At 41.9% G+C, this 16,012-nt stretch overlaps 1 protein-coding gene across 1 annotated transcript in view; it reads right to left on the bottom strand.

Moving 5' to 3' along the window:
- Nucleotides 1–3,533: 3,533 nt before the first annotated feature.
- TACR3 (tachykinin receptor 3) overlaps nucleotides 3,534–16,012 on the bottom strand; it is a 216,840-nt gene continuing 204,361 nt past the window's right edge. The window contains exons 4-5 of the mRNA XM_069743669.1: nucleotides 7,383–7,579; nucleotides 3,534–5,228 (exon numbers count right to left, since the gene is read on the bottom strand). Of these exons, the coding sequence (XP_069599770.1) occupies nucleotides 4,907–5,228; nucleotides 7,383–7,579 (519 nt within the window). The 3' untranslated portion in view covers nucleotides 3,534–4,906. The remainder of the gene's footprint in view (nucleotides 5,229–7,382; nucleotides 7,580–16,012) is intronic.

Consider the following 16,012-nt stretch of genomic DNA (forward strand, 5'->3'; position numbering starts at 1 on the left):
GAAACAACAAGAGGTGAATTTTAATCCGTTAGCACACCATAGATGGGCTGACACCCAAGACAGCAATCCGGCTGTGAAGTTGGTGAAGGAACTGTTGACTGAGCAAAGTGCATATCCCGATGAGGATGCCCCAGAAGAGACGCATCAACTCTGGAAAGAGAGAGGCAAAATGTTCCTGTATCAAGGGAAGCTCTGTAGAAGATACACCAATCCGAAAACACATGAATTGGTTTGGCAGATTATTGTGCCTAAACAAGATGTGAAGATGGTCCTCGAAGCTTACCATAATGGTGCTGGTCACTTCGGTTGGAAAAAGTTAGAAGTACTTCTAAGAGAAAGATTTTATTGGGTCGGGATGAGAAAATCAATCGAACAGTGGTGCAGAAATTGTGGCCCGTGCAACCTCAGAAGAAACGATCAAAAGAACCAAAGAGCACCACTGCAGCCCATAATCACCAAACAACCACTTGAACTTGTAGCCATGGACCACGTGAAGTTGACACCAAGCCGGTCCGGCTATGTCTATGCCTTGACCATCGTGGACCATTATTCACGTTTCTTGGTAGTAGTACCCGTAAAAGATCTGACAGCAAAAACAGCAGCCAAAGCGTTCCAAACGTACTTTTGTAGACCCCATGGATATCCGGAACAGGTTCTCACCGACCAAGGTACAGCCTTTGAATCAGAGATCTTCAGAGAATTCTGTAATATGTATGGTTGCAAAAAGATCCGGACGACGGCCTATCATCCACAAACAAACGGCTTATGCGAGAAGATGAACCATATTGTAATAGACCTACTAAAGACTTTACCTGAGACAGAAAGGAATCAATGGCCAGAGAAATTGCCTGACTTGGTGGATCTGTATAATCATGTCCCGGTGAGCTCCACCAACTGCACCCCAGCTTACCTTATGCGTGCAAGACCCGGCCAATTACCAATCGATCTAGAAATGGGAATTCTGAAACCAGACGCAGAAGTTCAAGACTCCAATTGGGATATCATACGGCAAAAGCAGTATCGCCAAGTGCAAGAGAGTGTGGAAAGAAGCCTTCAGCAAACTAGAGAAAGACAAGAGCGAACTTTCAACCAGAATGCTCTAGCGACCCCATTAAGACCGGGTGACCAAGTGCTCAAGAGAAATCGTCGAACCAATAAACTGGACAATCAATGGGAAGCCGTACCCTACACAGTTTTACCAACAAGAGTGGATAATCCTAAAATGTGTCTCATTAGCAAAAACGGAGGCTTAACATCTGTACTAGTGTCAAGAGACAATCTTAAATTGTGTCCGGAAGCATTGAAAGAGCCAGACGTTGTCCAGCCAGAACCAGAAGTTATTCAACCCATACAGGTTCAACCAGTAAAGGAAAAAGAAGAGGAAGTGTATCACACCTGTATAGGAGACTTTCCCAAAACCCTACTAACATACCATGGTGCAGTAGTGGTTCCCATGGTGGCCTTTTACCCAACACCGAACCCAATACCAGAAGTCCCAAGACAGGAAGAGGCTGACCCCGTACTACAGGAGGTTCCAGGCCAGGAAGAACAGATTCCTGGTCAGAGTAATCCCATTCACGGTGGACTTGCCAACTCCATAGTCGTGGAATTATCTTTAGCAGAGCGGGCAGATACTACATCCGCAGTAGACAGTAGTACACCACATGAAGAGACACCGCTATTACGTAGATCACAGCGTAGTACCCAGGGTCAATTACCGGCCAGGTATGCAGATTACCAACTATAAAGTTCATAATGTGAATTGTATATATGTTATGCCGTATATAGTTAAACAGAAAATGTAGTATAGTCATTGTTATCAGTCTGCAACGTTTAAGCCTAGTGCCTACAGAGACTTGTCTGTATGAACTTATTGCATATTCTTGAACTTTTTATCAGCCCGGAGGCACTAAATCAAAGCTCCGGAAAGACTGCTTTTTGAACTTTGCTTTTTGCTCTTTTTGAACTTTCTTTAGACTTTATATTGATAACTCCGTTGGAAAAATGGAACTAAATTCCTGGACACTAAGTACAGTGCCTTTCCTAATACCTTCAAGGATAGAACTGTATTAATGGACGCTATTTGAAGTGACTTTTTTACAGAACTCTATTTTTGTTTCCTTGAGTGGTTTTTGTAACTTTTCATTTTTAAGACTCTGTACATATTAATTGTTATTTCAAAATGTTATTGTCCCACAGTCCCGGAGTACTGTTCTTAACTAAGGGGGAATGTGGCACCCCTAGGGGTATTTGCCACAAAAATAGTTACTGACAGTAAGTACAAATACTAAAATAGCAAGACTGCACTACCACCTCCGGCCAGAAGGGGGAGCTCCAGAGACTCCCCTTGATCCATTCTGGTCTGAGAGAAGAAATGGCAGTTGGGCTAAGGAGCTGAAAGTGAGAGGTCATACAGTTGAATCTCTAACAGCCCTGTGACTGTTACCAGGCCTAAATCACCGGCCTGAGGAGAAGAGGGATAGAGAAAAAGGACATTGTGAGAACCGGGTAGCATCAATCACTACCCAGAACAGGCGCAAAGACGGATACCGGATCCGTGGCTGTATTCATTATATATAATACAGCAACCGGAAAAACGTGAGGTGATATCAGCTTCACTAGGGCCGGACGCAGCAACAGACACAGAGTTCAGCGGTACTCCCAGAGGGGGTAAACCGATAAAAGGACTCGGGTTGCCCGTCGAACCAGGACCCGGAGGGGACAGATTGGGCCGGCAGCCAGTTCACATACAGCATCAGGGCCACACAGAAATTGCGCACAATAAGAGGCGAAGACCCCGGCAGGGTCAAAGTAAGTCAGAGTTCCCATACAGACTCCGGTGACAGGACTGGTTGTAAATCCTTTTATGTTAAAGTAAACTGGTTAAACGTTTCAGTGCCTCAGTCTTTCATTTGGACAATAGCCATCTATCCAGGATCGGGATCGTCACCGCTGGGAGAACCTGCTGCTGATCAAGTAAGTGCCTGTCCCCTCATGATACCCCTTACACTGTGCATTGCCTGAGGCCACAGCACCGGGTCAAGCCACCCGTGACATCCCCCTCAAGAGACAGACTCCATTGGTCCGGTGCTGGGTATCCCGGTCTCCTGGGCGTCACAATAGGTTATTAGTATCGTAAGCCAGGAAAACTCCATTAAAACAAAAAAATATACCTATGATATATGAAAGGAAAGGATGCACTTAGATATGGAAATAGCAGAAATGTGTGCTTATAGGTTGCAAATATATTTTACTTATGGCTTTCACAAGTAAACAATCCAGACTATAGTTTGTAAAACTTACCTAAATATACATGAATTCTGCTCTTCCATACAAATTTGATATTTAATTTCGCTGACACTTTTAAATTAAGCAATTGTATTAATAACAAGAATAAGAACTGAAAAATACAATACCTAAACAGTAGCTAAAAAGTGATTTTTGTGTGCATTTAATATATGTAAGCTGTTGTTTAAATTAAATTTATGATACAAAAGTTATTTCTAAAATTTGTGTCGTTATATTTTATTTTTCAGTCTACAAATGGTATTCAAAAATAATAGTCACAAGGCATGCCATCAAATTTACTATCAATGCACATAACAGCACAAAATAGTACACAAGCCAAGAATATGCTATTACATTCACCAAATGACACTTGATGTGTTTAAAAGGTTAGAAATAAGTGACTCACAAGGATCCATTTTCCAAATTGGAACAACAGGCTTATATGCATGAAGTTAACAAAGCAAACTGATCTTTACAGTTAAATTTCCTAGTATTAGAGGGAACTAGTCTTGCAGTTTTCCCTATACAATCTGTTGCCACCACCTTATAGCCCTTTGTAGCAATGTCCCTACAACCCACTGCCCTGCCAATCTCAAACAATGTAATTTATATTTGTTATGCACCGTATGCTAATGGCAAGCGAGCGGTCTAATGTGCATATTGTGACTTCTGACCATTTTCAGTATGCCATTGATTGATGTGGATAATGTATCTTATGTTGTCCACACAGCTCCTACGAATTTTGCAATGCGGTCTGCCTTAAACCTCCTCATTCGCACATACATTGGTTGGGCTGTGTGGATAACGCATAAAAAAGTCATTCGTGTCAATCAGAGTTGAAGGATCAGTGACTGCAGGTAAAGAGAGGGAGATAACAATGATCCAAACTCTCCCATTGGACAGTTAGATACCCATTAGGATACAGTGTGGGAGATTGTTAAAAGACACTTTATGCGGCATTTGGGTTACTAAGTTTGTAAAATGTTGGAGGACTAAGTGGGGGCAACAGATTATATAGGACAATCCTGGTGACAAGTTCCCATTAATTAGAATAGCCTTTTGGGGCATCCTTATTTCAATAAATTTTTTATTTCAGTATTTAGTAGAGATGAGCGAATATATTCGATTGAAAATCCTTATACTCACTTTACCCCTAAACTTTCCAGCCCTTCTGCTCCTTACCATCACCTGTCTGGTCATCGCCATATATTCTTATTGCCCATCTGAAATACTCAGTTGAGGCCCAGGAGGGTCTGGTGCACTCGTGCACAAGGTCACGCTGTAGATTATAAAGTCATGACATAGTCAGAGCCAGACGTCCCAACCTAATGTTTGAGGCCTGTGGATTTAAGGGTGATGGTGGTCATAAAATAAGCAAAAGACCTGACAAATCGAGGGTCCAGAGATATTAGCAGTGAGGTGAGTATAAGGTTTTTTTTTTTAGATCTTAAATTTATCTTTTTCTGGGGTCTGTAATGACCCTAAAGCATAACAAGGGTTATTAAATTCACAGAGAATAACTTCTCTGTGAATCAAATTTGCTGAGAAGCTCCACTCAAACAGGCAAATTAGAATTTTTCATGATCTGCTCATATTTAATATTTATCTTACTTATAATTTATGAATAGCAATCTACTGATGTACAGGGTGAACTCATGAAAATGGAATTTGTTGAGACATCTGTAGAGTTTTTTCGGGAACAACCATTTAAAGTCGATTCACTAGATGTAACTCTTTTTTTGTGACTGTGAGTAGATCTAGTATTTTCAGCATCATTTGGATCAAACACAACGGTCATACTGGACTCCATTCTGGATACTGTGTAGAGACTGCTCTGTCTTGTTGGATGAAACCTGGTGGATTTGAGTTCTAGTTCATCATAACTAGATACTTCGATAAATGGACACCATCGGAATGCTCTTTTGAAACCAGCACGAAATCTGTAAAAAATAAAACATAAAGGGGGAAAAAGAAATGTAGATATTACATATGTGGGTTTCAAAAGACAGCACATATTCTCTGTGTGTTACAGCTATAGTATGGACCTAATTATCTTCCAAGAAAAAAATACAACCCGTATCTGCAAACAGTGCCAAATTGTATTTATTTTAAATATATAAGCATATTTTATAATAAACATGCACATACATATAAATGATTTTTCACAATCAGTTTTAACACTTCAAATTTTCATATCTTCCAACTGTCCCAGATCGCTGCAAAACAGTCCTCAATTTGGGAGTATGCTCCATTGTCCCAAGAGGTTGGGGATATGTCCCTACTTCAACTGTTAAAACCATGTGTTATAGTTGAATACAATGATGGAGCAGGGAATCATCAGATATCAGTTCAGTTTATGTGAGAAAAAGCATTGCATGGATTGTTGGGTCACATGACATTTTCTGGTCACATGAATGGCAGCAGAGACCAGCTGTGTCAGAGGAGCAGGACACACAGGCAAGTAAAATGCTTGTGTGGGTGTATCATACTATTTTGGGTTGACACTGGGGGAGACTGTGAAGGAGCATCATAATGTGTGTGGGGGTCATCATAATGTGTGGTGGTATCATATTGTGTTGGGCAATGTACTGTGGGAAGCATCGTGCTGATTGTGTGGGTGTGGGGGCATCATACAGTGCATGGATCTGTGGAGACAATACTATTTAGAGAGCTGTGAAGGAAATATACTTCATATGGGGTCATACAATATCATAAATCATAAATAATGATTTGTGGCTATGGAGGCATAATATTGTATTGGAAACTGTGAGGATATCATACCATGTGGAGGGCTGTATGACATTTTATTGTGTAGTGGGCATTGAGGGCATTATACTGTGTGGGGAGATTTGTTGTGAAAAAATCAATTTCTGTTGGGAGATGTACTGTGGGAGTGTAAGGTTCTAGCAGGTATGCGGGATGCATTGACAAGCAGGAGGCAGAAAAAGAGTTAATGGGTTTTTAATGAAAAGGTAATATAACAGTTGATACTCCACGCAGGGAGGAAGATATTAAAGTAATATGGATGAACAAAGCGTATGCAATTAATAAGGAATAGTGAAGAGCAAATATACTCGTTACTCGAGATTTCTCGAGCACGCTCGGGGGTCCTCCGAGTATTTTTTAGAGCTCGGAGATTTAGTTTTTCTTGCCGCAACTGAATGATTTACATCTGTTAGCCAGCACAAGTAAATGTGAGGGTTGCCTGGTAGTTAGGGAATCCCCACATGTACTTATGCTGGCTAACAGATGTAAATCATTCAGCTGCGGCAAGAAAAACTAAATCTCCGAGCACTAAAAAATACTCGGAGGACCCCCGAGCATGCTCGAGAAATCTCGAGTAACGAGTAGATTTGCTCATCACTAATAAGGAACAATATGGATGCAAATAACGGGTTAACTGGATGGAGGAGGCTGGAAAATCCCAGAGAGTATATTCCCCTATATTTTATGATACCCCCACAGCCCCTTTAAGATACTGGCTTTCCATATAATAAAAATTGTAATGTATATCACATTATGTGTCCAACTTTCTTATCTTTCAAAGTTAGAATGATTGCAACTTGTGCGTGTTTTTGACATTATACAGCAAAATCACTATATACTGAGATTCTTTTATCACAGTTTAAAACTGTGTTCTGGTGACCTTATATTTGTGAATCCTTTTTTTTTTTAATAACTAAATACATGAGTTTATAATTTATTTTCTAGGACACATTAAGCAGATTTCAATCAAAATAAGCTCAGACATATCTCTAAATAAAGTCCAAATTTAAATTGTGATTTCTAAACAAATGTGAGAAAGATGCAGCTACATTCCACATGTTACCTATCGGTTAAAATGAAATAGTGTGTCATGTCTCAGCTTATGATGGGTATGAATCACATGAGACTTATTATTTCAGATGATTGGCTCTAAATGCTGCTAACACTAATTATAAGGCATTAATCACAGTCTGGAAATTTGTCAAATAATTTTTCACTTCCTATGGAGTAGCTTTTGCTGCCTGATTTTATTCTTGAAGGGTAATTGTCATGTCAGACTTGCTCATTGATAGATCTAAGCACACGGTCTTCCCACATTTACCGCTTACCTTTTATTTAGACAGCAATATATTATGGGGTTGTACATTGTTGAACTCATTGCCAGCCAAAAAATGGCCAAGTAGATTTGTTGAATATATTTCCACCTTTCCACTTTGATATCGAGTGCAGTTACGATAAAGAATATATGATAGGGAAGCCAACAAATTGCAAAGGTCACCACCACCACAATCATCATTTTTACCACCTGCAAAATTAAAGAACATTGCCAGCATTACCAATGTACTCTATTAGATACTGATACACATTTTGCCAGAAACAATTTATCATTGCTAAACATTTAACAAATGTGCACCCGGTTGCAATGTGATTACACCTTTTCTTGCTGTTCTGATTTTAGCTATGTAGTCTTCTGTTTATTTGTATATCAGCCAATGTTAACAAAAAGTACTCTGGGGGTAGTGACCTGATGATTCCCTGCAATAAAGGGCACATATCCTTATGAAGGTTACAGGCTGATAATCAGGGATTCCATTAATCAAGTCAATACTCAACCCAGTGTGTCCACATCCTCGATCATAAACTTTGGATAAACAAAGTGATAAGCTGCACTACATGGAAAATATTTATACAGAGTCTAGGCGGCTTAAAATATTACAGACTCTAAGGGTATGTTCACATTTGGCATTTTTGCAGCTATTTTTTGGGGTGAGTTGGCTTCTTATGGAAAAGAAGTTGCATTTTACAGTGCCAGCAAAAGCAATGAGAATTATGAAATCTCATACAACTTTTTTCCTGACTTTTTTTGCAGTATTTTTGTAAGTCTGCAGCATGTACATTTTTTACAGCATTTTTGAGGCATTTTTGAGCCATTGATGCAATGAGAAACTGCAAGAATGCTGAAAAAACAGTATAACATTTGAACTATCACCCAACTTTCCTGATCTTCCTCACCCTGCTTTTCCTGGTATGTCCACTGGCTGCACCCCCAATCCCATCAACATCACCCAACTTTTCATACCCTGCTATTCCTGGTAGGTCTGCTGGCTGCTACAACTATTTTTTTTCCTTCCCCTGCATGTTTTCTCATTTTAATTCCTTGATGCCAATACACAGTTGGCTTTATCTTTCCATTTGGATCTATTTCCCCTTGCATTTTCCCTTCTGACTTCTAATTAATCCCCTCCTGTGTCTGTGACCAGTCTTCCTGCTGCCCCTTCCTCCTGATAACACCTGGCCTATTTCATGTGCACTACTTAGCTTGTTATAAATTCAGAGACACATGTCTGTCTGGACCATGGTCTGTCTCTAGAAGGATGTCTCTAAAAGGATAACAGCAAATATGACAGCAGAAATATGCCAGAAAGGATGTCTCTAAAAGGATAACAGCAAATATGACAGCAGAAATATGCCAGAAATGAGCCAGAATTGAACAGAAGGTAAGACTAACCACTGTTAGTAAATGTACTAAATTTCTTTCCCTTTCCACCACAATTACTCATCATGCTGACATATGCTCTAACAGTTTTGGCTCCATTACTCCTCAGCCTCTTTCGCTATCCCCAAACATCAGCACCCTCTAACCAAGTAATAATCTCTCCTTCCCCCCTGCCTCCCCACCTGACCTCCTCTGCTCACCTGCTCCTCAACATCAGATCTCTCCTAATAATACACAAAACAAGCCACCCACTCTCCTTTTCCCACCTCCTCTGTCTCTCTCTGCTTCTCCTCACTGTTGGAGACATATCTCCCAATCCTGGACCCCCACAGCTCAAACCTCCCATTACTACCCCCTCCTACCACTCCCAACCCAATATAAACACTGAAATCTTGCCCACCTCAAATCCATGTCCATGATGCCCACCACCCTGCACCCTCTCTCTGGGTCACTATGGAATGCCCACTCCATCTGCAATAAACTCCAAGTGATTCACAACCTCTTTACCTCTCACAATCTTTTCTTTCTGGGCATCACCGAAACCTGACTGACATCCTCTGACACAGCCTCCCCTGCTGCACCATGTTACGGTGCCCTCCACTTCACCCACACTCCTCGCCCTGGCAATAAACATGGTGGAGGAGTGGGCCTTCTCCTATCTTCCAACTGTACCTTTAACCCAATCCCACCCCTACCCTCCCTTTTCCTCCCTTCTTTTGAAGTCCACGCTGTCCGCATCTACTCCCCCTACAACCTCCAAATGGTTGTCCTATACTGACCTCCAGGCCCGACCACTGCCTTTATTAACCAATTCTAAACCTGGCTCCTTCACTTTCTCTCTGCTGACATTCCCACTGTCATCATGGGTAATTTCAACATCCCCATTGACACCCACCAGTCAGCAGCCTCCAAACTCCTGTCCCTTACTTCATCCTTTGGACTTACTCAGTGGTCCTCCTCAGCCACCCACACAGATGGACACACATTAGACCTTGTCTGCACCCATTTCTGCTCCCTATCTAACTTCTCAACCTCCCCTCTCGCTTTATCTGACCACCATCTACTCACTTTCTCATCCCTGTCCTCCACACCTGTCACCCATGTCCAGCAACATGCGCACCCATGCAGGCACCTCGCACACCTAGACACCCACACACTCTTTGACTCTATCCTACCACTAGCATCCATATCCTCACGACACAGACACTGCCACTGGTTTCTACAATGCCACTCTTGCATCAGCTATTGACATGGTTGCCCCTGGCATGCATAGCAGAGTGCGTTGAACCAATAGACAACCCTGGCACAATAACATCACTAAAAAGCTTCAGCAAGTATCCAGAATTGCAGAACGGCGTTGGAAAAAAACACATTCGCAAGATGATTTCACTGCACTCAAACAAGCAACACTCGCATTCAAATCAGCTCTCACCTCTGCTAAACAGGCCTACTTCACAACCCTTGTATCTTCCTTATCCCACAACCCCAAACAGTTGTTCAACACTTTTAACTCCCTCCTCTGCCCAACACTGCCCCCTCCGAGTTCCCTAATCGCTGCAGAGGACTTTGCCACTCACTTCAAAAATAAGATCGACCAAACAGGGCTAATCTTTGTCGTCAAACCACCACAACCCCTTTGTATACCAGACCAATGCCCGAACCCCATAACTTCCCTCTCCAAAATCACTAAAAGGGAGCTTGCTCATCTTCTCTCCAAATCACACCTCACCACTTGTGCACTTGACCTCATCCCACCCCACCTCCTCCTCAACCTCACCACCACGCTAATCCCATCCCTAACCCATCTCTTCAACCCATCACTAACTTCTGGTACCTTCCCCACTGCTTTCAAACATGCCACAATCACACCTATCCTCAAAAAGCCATCACTTGACCCAAGCGTTATGTCCAGCTATCGCCCATATCTTTGCTCCCATTTGCATCCAAACTCCTTGAGCAGCACGTCCATGCTGAACTTTCCTCTCGCTTTGCATCTAACTCTCTCTTCGACAACCTACAATCTGGCTTCTGCTACAGCCAAAGCTAACAGACAATCCTCTATACCCCTCCTTCTAGACCTGTCCTCTGCCTTCAACACAGTTGACCACTGCCTCCTACTACAGATCCTCTCTTCCTTTGAGGTCAAAGACCTCACTCTATCTTGGATCTCCTCATACCTTACCAACTGCACATTTAGCGTTTCCTACTCCCATACTACCTCTTCATCTCGCCCCCTCTCTGTTGGTGTCCCTCAAGGCTCTGTCCTTGGGCCCTTACTCTTCTCAATCTATACACTTGGCCTGGGACAACTCATAAGGTCCTATGGCTTCCAGTACCATCTATATGCTGATGACACTCTGATCTACCTCTCTAGCCCAGATGTCACCTCTCTGCTCTCCAGAATCCCAGAGTGTCTATCAGCCATATTCTCCTTCTTCTCTTCTCACTTCCTCAAACTCAATGTGGACAAATCTGAACTAATTATCTTTCCTTCATCTCGCATATCTTCCCTACTTGATCTATCTATCAAAACAAAATGAAATCACACTTTCCCCTGTCCCCAAAATCCACTGCCTCGGGGTAACCCTGGATTCTGCCCTGTCCTTCAAACCGCACATCCAAGCTCTCGTCACCTCCTGTTGCCTCCAGCTCAAAAATATTTCCAGAATCCGTCCTTTCCTCAACCCTCACTCTACCAAAATGCTTGTGCATGCCCTAATCATCTCCCACCTCGACTACTGCAACATCCTCCTCTGTGGCCTACCTTCTAACACTCTCGCACCCCTCCAGTCCATCCTTAACTCTGCTGCCCGACTAATTAATCTCTCTCCTCCCTACACTCCTTCTTCCCCTCTTTGCAAATCCCTTCACTGGCTCCCAATTTCCCAGAGTATCCAGTTTAAACTACTAACACTGACCTACAAAGTTATCCATAACCTTTCTCTTCCGTATATGTCCAAACTAATCTCTCAATATCTTCCCTCACGTAATCTCTGGTCCTCCCAAGACCTCCTTCTCTCCTCCACGCTTATTCTCTCCTCACCCAATCGCCTCCAAGACTTCTCCCGAATATCCTCCATCCTCTGGAATTCTGTACCCCAACACGTCCGGTTATCCACCACAATTGGATCCTTCAAAATAAACCTGAAAACCCACCTCTTCAAAGAAGCTTACAATCTGTAATGACCACACGGCCACCTCAATCCCTTCGGAGCTACTGCAACCCTCAACTTACTGTCTCCTTCCCCATAATCCTGTAGAATGTAAGCCCGCAAGGGCAGGGTCCTCTTCCCTCTGTATCAGTCTGTTATTGTTAGTTTTGTTTACTGTAAATGATATTTGTATTTTGATGTAACCCCTTCTCATGTACAGCACCATGGAATTAATGGTGCTATATAAATAAATAATAATAATAACAATAACTATGTTTTTGCATAATGTTTGATGAATAAGACTAAGTTTATTGGCATGTACAATAAACAAATCACACATGTAATTTGTCTGAAAAAAAAAAACAGCAAAAAAATGCACCAACAATGCTGCATTGCAGATGCAGCATTTTTACTGATAGATATGAAGGTTTTACCTGCATAGAAAATGCTGCAGAAACACCATGTGAGCATTCCTTAAAGGAGGAGTTTGATCTTCCTAACTTGTTTCTGTTTCGATATACACAATTATGACATATTTTTCACACTCAATTTTGTCAGGAATCCCTGGAACTTCCTAACTTCTCAATTTCTTCAATTTCTCAATCTTGAAGAAGGATAGCTTTACAGGTATGATATCAACATTTTATACAATTTGACGTAGTAGGCTATTGTGATACCAACTGAGAACAGGACCTGGGGACTATACAGTAGATCAGGAAGACTGGGAAGACATTATGAGCTTACTGGAGAAAACCTCTCCTAGATACCCAGAACACATCGCACAATTATAAATTATACATAGAGCATACTTCACAACAAGGATGCTGGTCGATATCGCTACTACAAATAGAGACATCTGTCTGAAATATGGCTGTCATAGGGTCATTGTTTGTAGTCACCTGGCAGCTCCAAAAAGGCAACCAAGGACATGGTTGGCGTAAGCTACTCCATATCCCAGAGCCCTGGGGTTGCCCTGGCCTACACCCTTAAACCACTGTACAGGGTTCCGGCCTTATACAGGAGTCCCTGGGCAAGGGTCACAGAGTCAGCTATTGTTTGGTGGTGCAAGCTGGAAAGAAGGATAATCAGGTAGCTAGGTCAAATCTAGGTCTTCACATCAGGAACAGAATCTTTAGACAAGAGGATGGTCAAATTCACGCTGAGGTCAGTAAACAGTAGGAATCAAGAAAACAGTAGACAAAAAGACTAAAGGCCCCTTCACATTAAGCGACGCTGCAGCGATACCGACAACGATCCGGATCGCTGCAGCGTCGCTGTTTGGTCGCTGGAGAGCTGTCACACAGACCGTTCTCCAGCGACCAACGATGCCGGTAACCAGGGTAAACATCAGGTAACTAAGCGCGGCCCTGCGCTTAGTTACCCGATGTTTACCCTGGTTACCATGCTAAAAGTAAAAAAAAACAAACACTAGATACTTACCTACAGCCGTCTGTCCTCCAGCGCTGCGCTCTGCTTCTCTGCTCTCCTCCTGTACTGGCTGTGAGCCGGAAAGCAGAGCGGTGACGTCACCGCTCTGCTTTCCGGCTCACAGACAGTACAGGAGGAGAGCAGAGCAGAGCGCCGGGGGCAGACGGCTGTAGGTAAGTATCTAGTGTTTGTTTTTTTTTACTTTTAGCATGGTAACCAGGGTAAACATCGGGTTACTAAGCGCGGCCCTGCGCTTAGTTACCCGATGTTTACCCTGGTTACAAGTGAAGACATCGCTGGATCGGTGTCACACACGCTGATCCAGCGATGTCAGCAGGAGTCCAGCGACGAAATAAAGTTCTGGACTTTATTCAGCGACCAACGATCTCCCAGCAGGGGCCTGATCGTTGGTCGCTGTCACACATAACGATTTCATTAACGATATCGTTGCTACATCACAAATAGCAACGATATCGTTAACAATATCGTTATGTGTGAAGTTACCTTTAAGCAAAGGTCAGGTATCAAAGCTATTTGACTGGTAGTGAAAGTAAGAGATCCTGGGGTTTAAGGGTATGCGCACATGTAAGGATTTCTTGCAGATATTTTCCTGACAAAAACCAGACATTTCTGCCAGAAATCCGCATGCATTGTTTTCGCGTTTTTTCATGCGTTTTTGACGCGTTTTTGTGCATTTTTTCCGAAATGCATAGAATAGCGGGAAAAACGCAGAAAATACGCAAAATTAATGAGCATGCTACTTTTTTTTACAGCGATGCATTTTTTTCGCGGAAAAAAACGCATCATGTGCACAAAAATTGCAGAATGCATTCTAAATGATAAGATGCATGTGTCTGCAGTCTCTAATGAGGTTTTATCGCATTTTTACCGTGAAAAAACACGAAAAAAAACGCAAAAAAAACCTGAACGTGTGCACATACCCTTAACAACAGGCCTTCTGGGCTCATGTAATTCAGTCTCTAAATGGCCTCATCTGTATCCCAGTGCCACTGAACCGTAGATGCTACTTATTGGGCTTTTTTCACATGCTCACCTTACAGCTAATTTTCTTACAAGAGATCTTGTTTCAAGTGAGAAAATTAATTGTCTAAATAATTTTGTCTCTTGCCTAGTGGATATTTGGCATAACTGCTTCTTTATCATAAAATAAATTAAGATATTGACATTGAGTAATTTCAGACAATTGTTATGCAATGTTAAAGCCATGGATTGATTCTTCTCACACTTTAAATTAGAATTAAAAGGAATTATGACTCATTTCAAGCCAATGAAAGGGCTCTATTGTTTAAGATGTTAACAAGCTGTTGTGGTCCCAACAGTTGACATGGTTTTAAACACTTTATGCAATCAGATTCTGGATGTAAGATTCTTTTCTACATTGTAGATGTTGTCCAAGCATGAAATGTGCCAATATATTTCTCAAGAGTTTACACTTCACTTTGACCCTGAAAGATTATATCTGTACTGTTCTTTATATGAGTTTCAATAGGTTTTAATTTTTATAATGATGATTTTTATGACAGATTGATAAAAGGCAATTTGCTGTGTATCTGCTGACTACATAGATGTACGTTTATTATGTTATATCACTAAAGCATTTTTTAATAAAAAAAAAGTTTAATTACCTGCCTATCAGAGGGTCTCCAGATCCTGAGACCACCATCAATCGATCATTATGCTGTGTGCGCAATTATTAGGCAAGTGAGGCACTCTTGAAATTGCTAAGATAATAGAGCGTGATCACAGAACCATTGCAAAAAATGTGTTGAGATAAAAAACGCACATCAACGTCAAAGATTTGAAGAGAATCAAATGTGAAGTGATTGAGATCGCATTATCCTCTAGTGTTGTCATTTTCCAGGACTGCAACCAGTCTGGCATGCCTAGAAGTACAAGGTGTTCAGTGTTTAGAGACATGGCCAAGATAAAGAAGGCTGAACCCTACCACCAGTGAAAAAGACACATATGTTGAAACCTTAAGACTGGGCCAAAAAAATTCTGAAGACAGATTTTTCAAATGTTTTATGGATGATAAGATAACAGTAACTTTTGATGGACCAGATACATGGGTCCATGCCAGAATCAGTAGCAGGCACATATCTATAGATCAATTTAGAATGAAACAAGGTGGAGGTGAGCTACTTCTATGGGCTGGCTCTTTCCACCAAGCGATCTATACCGAAATCTCAGTTTCACCGAGTCTCTAAAATTGTTTCAGATACAGACCTCAGTTCCCAAAGGCTGAAAGAGATGTCTACCAAATTCTCTCACCGGGGTTACCCAACCGCAGTTCTTAATAACGCTGCTATACCTTCTCCATCTAGACCCAACAGGTCCTCTGGTCGCATCCCATTTGTGCAGTCATTCCATCCGTTTGCCTACATCTTACACAAATCGATACATAGACATTGGCACCTGCTAGCTAGTGCCCATCCAGATATCCCAGAATTTCGGGAACCTTTTTTACCCTGTTTCAGACGGGCTCCCAATTTAAAAGACTCACTAGTAAAAGCTGACATTGGTACTAACAAATCGGTACCCCGCCAACGGTTCCTTCAAAATCCCAGAACAGGGACTTTTCCCTGTTTACATTGTACACAATGTGGGAGGTAGAGGCGTGTGCACTACTATTAATGGTGCC

The sequence above is a fragment of the Ranitomeya imitator genome, chromosome 1 (genome assembly GCF_032444005.1).
Source record: "Ranitomeya imitator isolate aRanImi1 chromosome 1, aRanImi1.pri, whole genome shotgun sequence".
NCBI classification, from domain to species: Eukaryota; Metazoa; Chordata; class Amphibia; order Anura; family Dendrobatidae; genus Ranitomeya; species Ranitomeya imitator.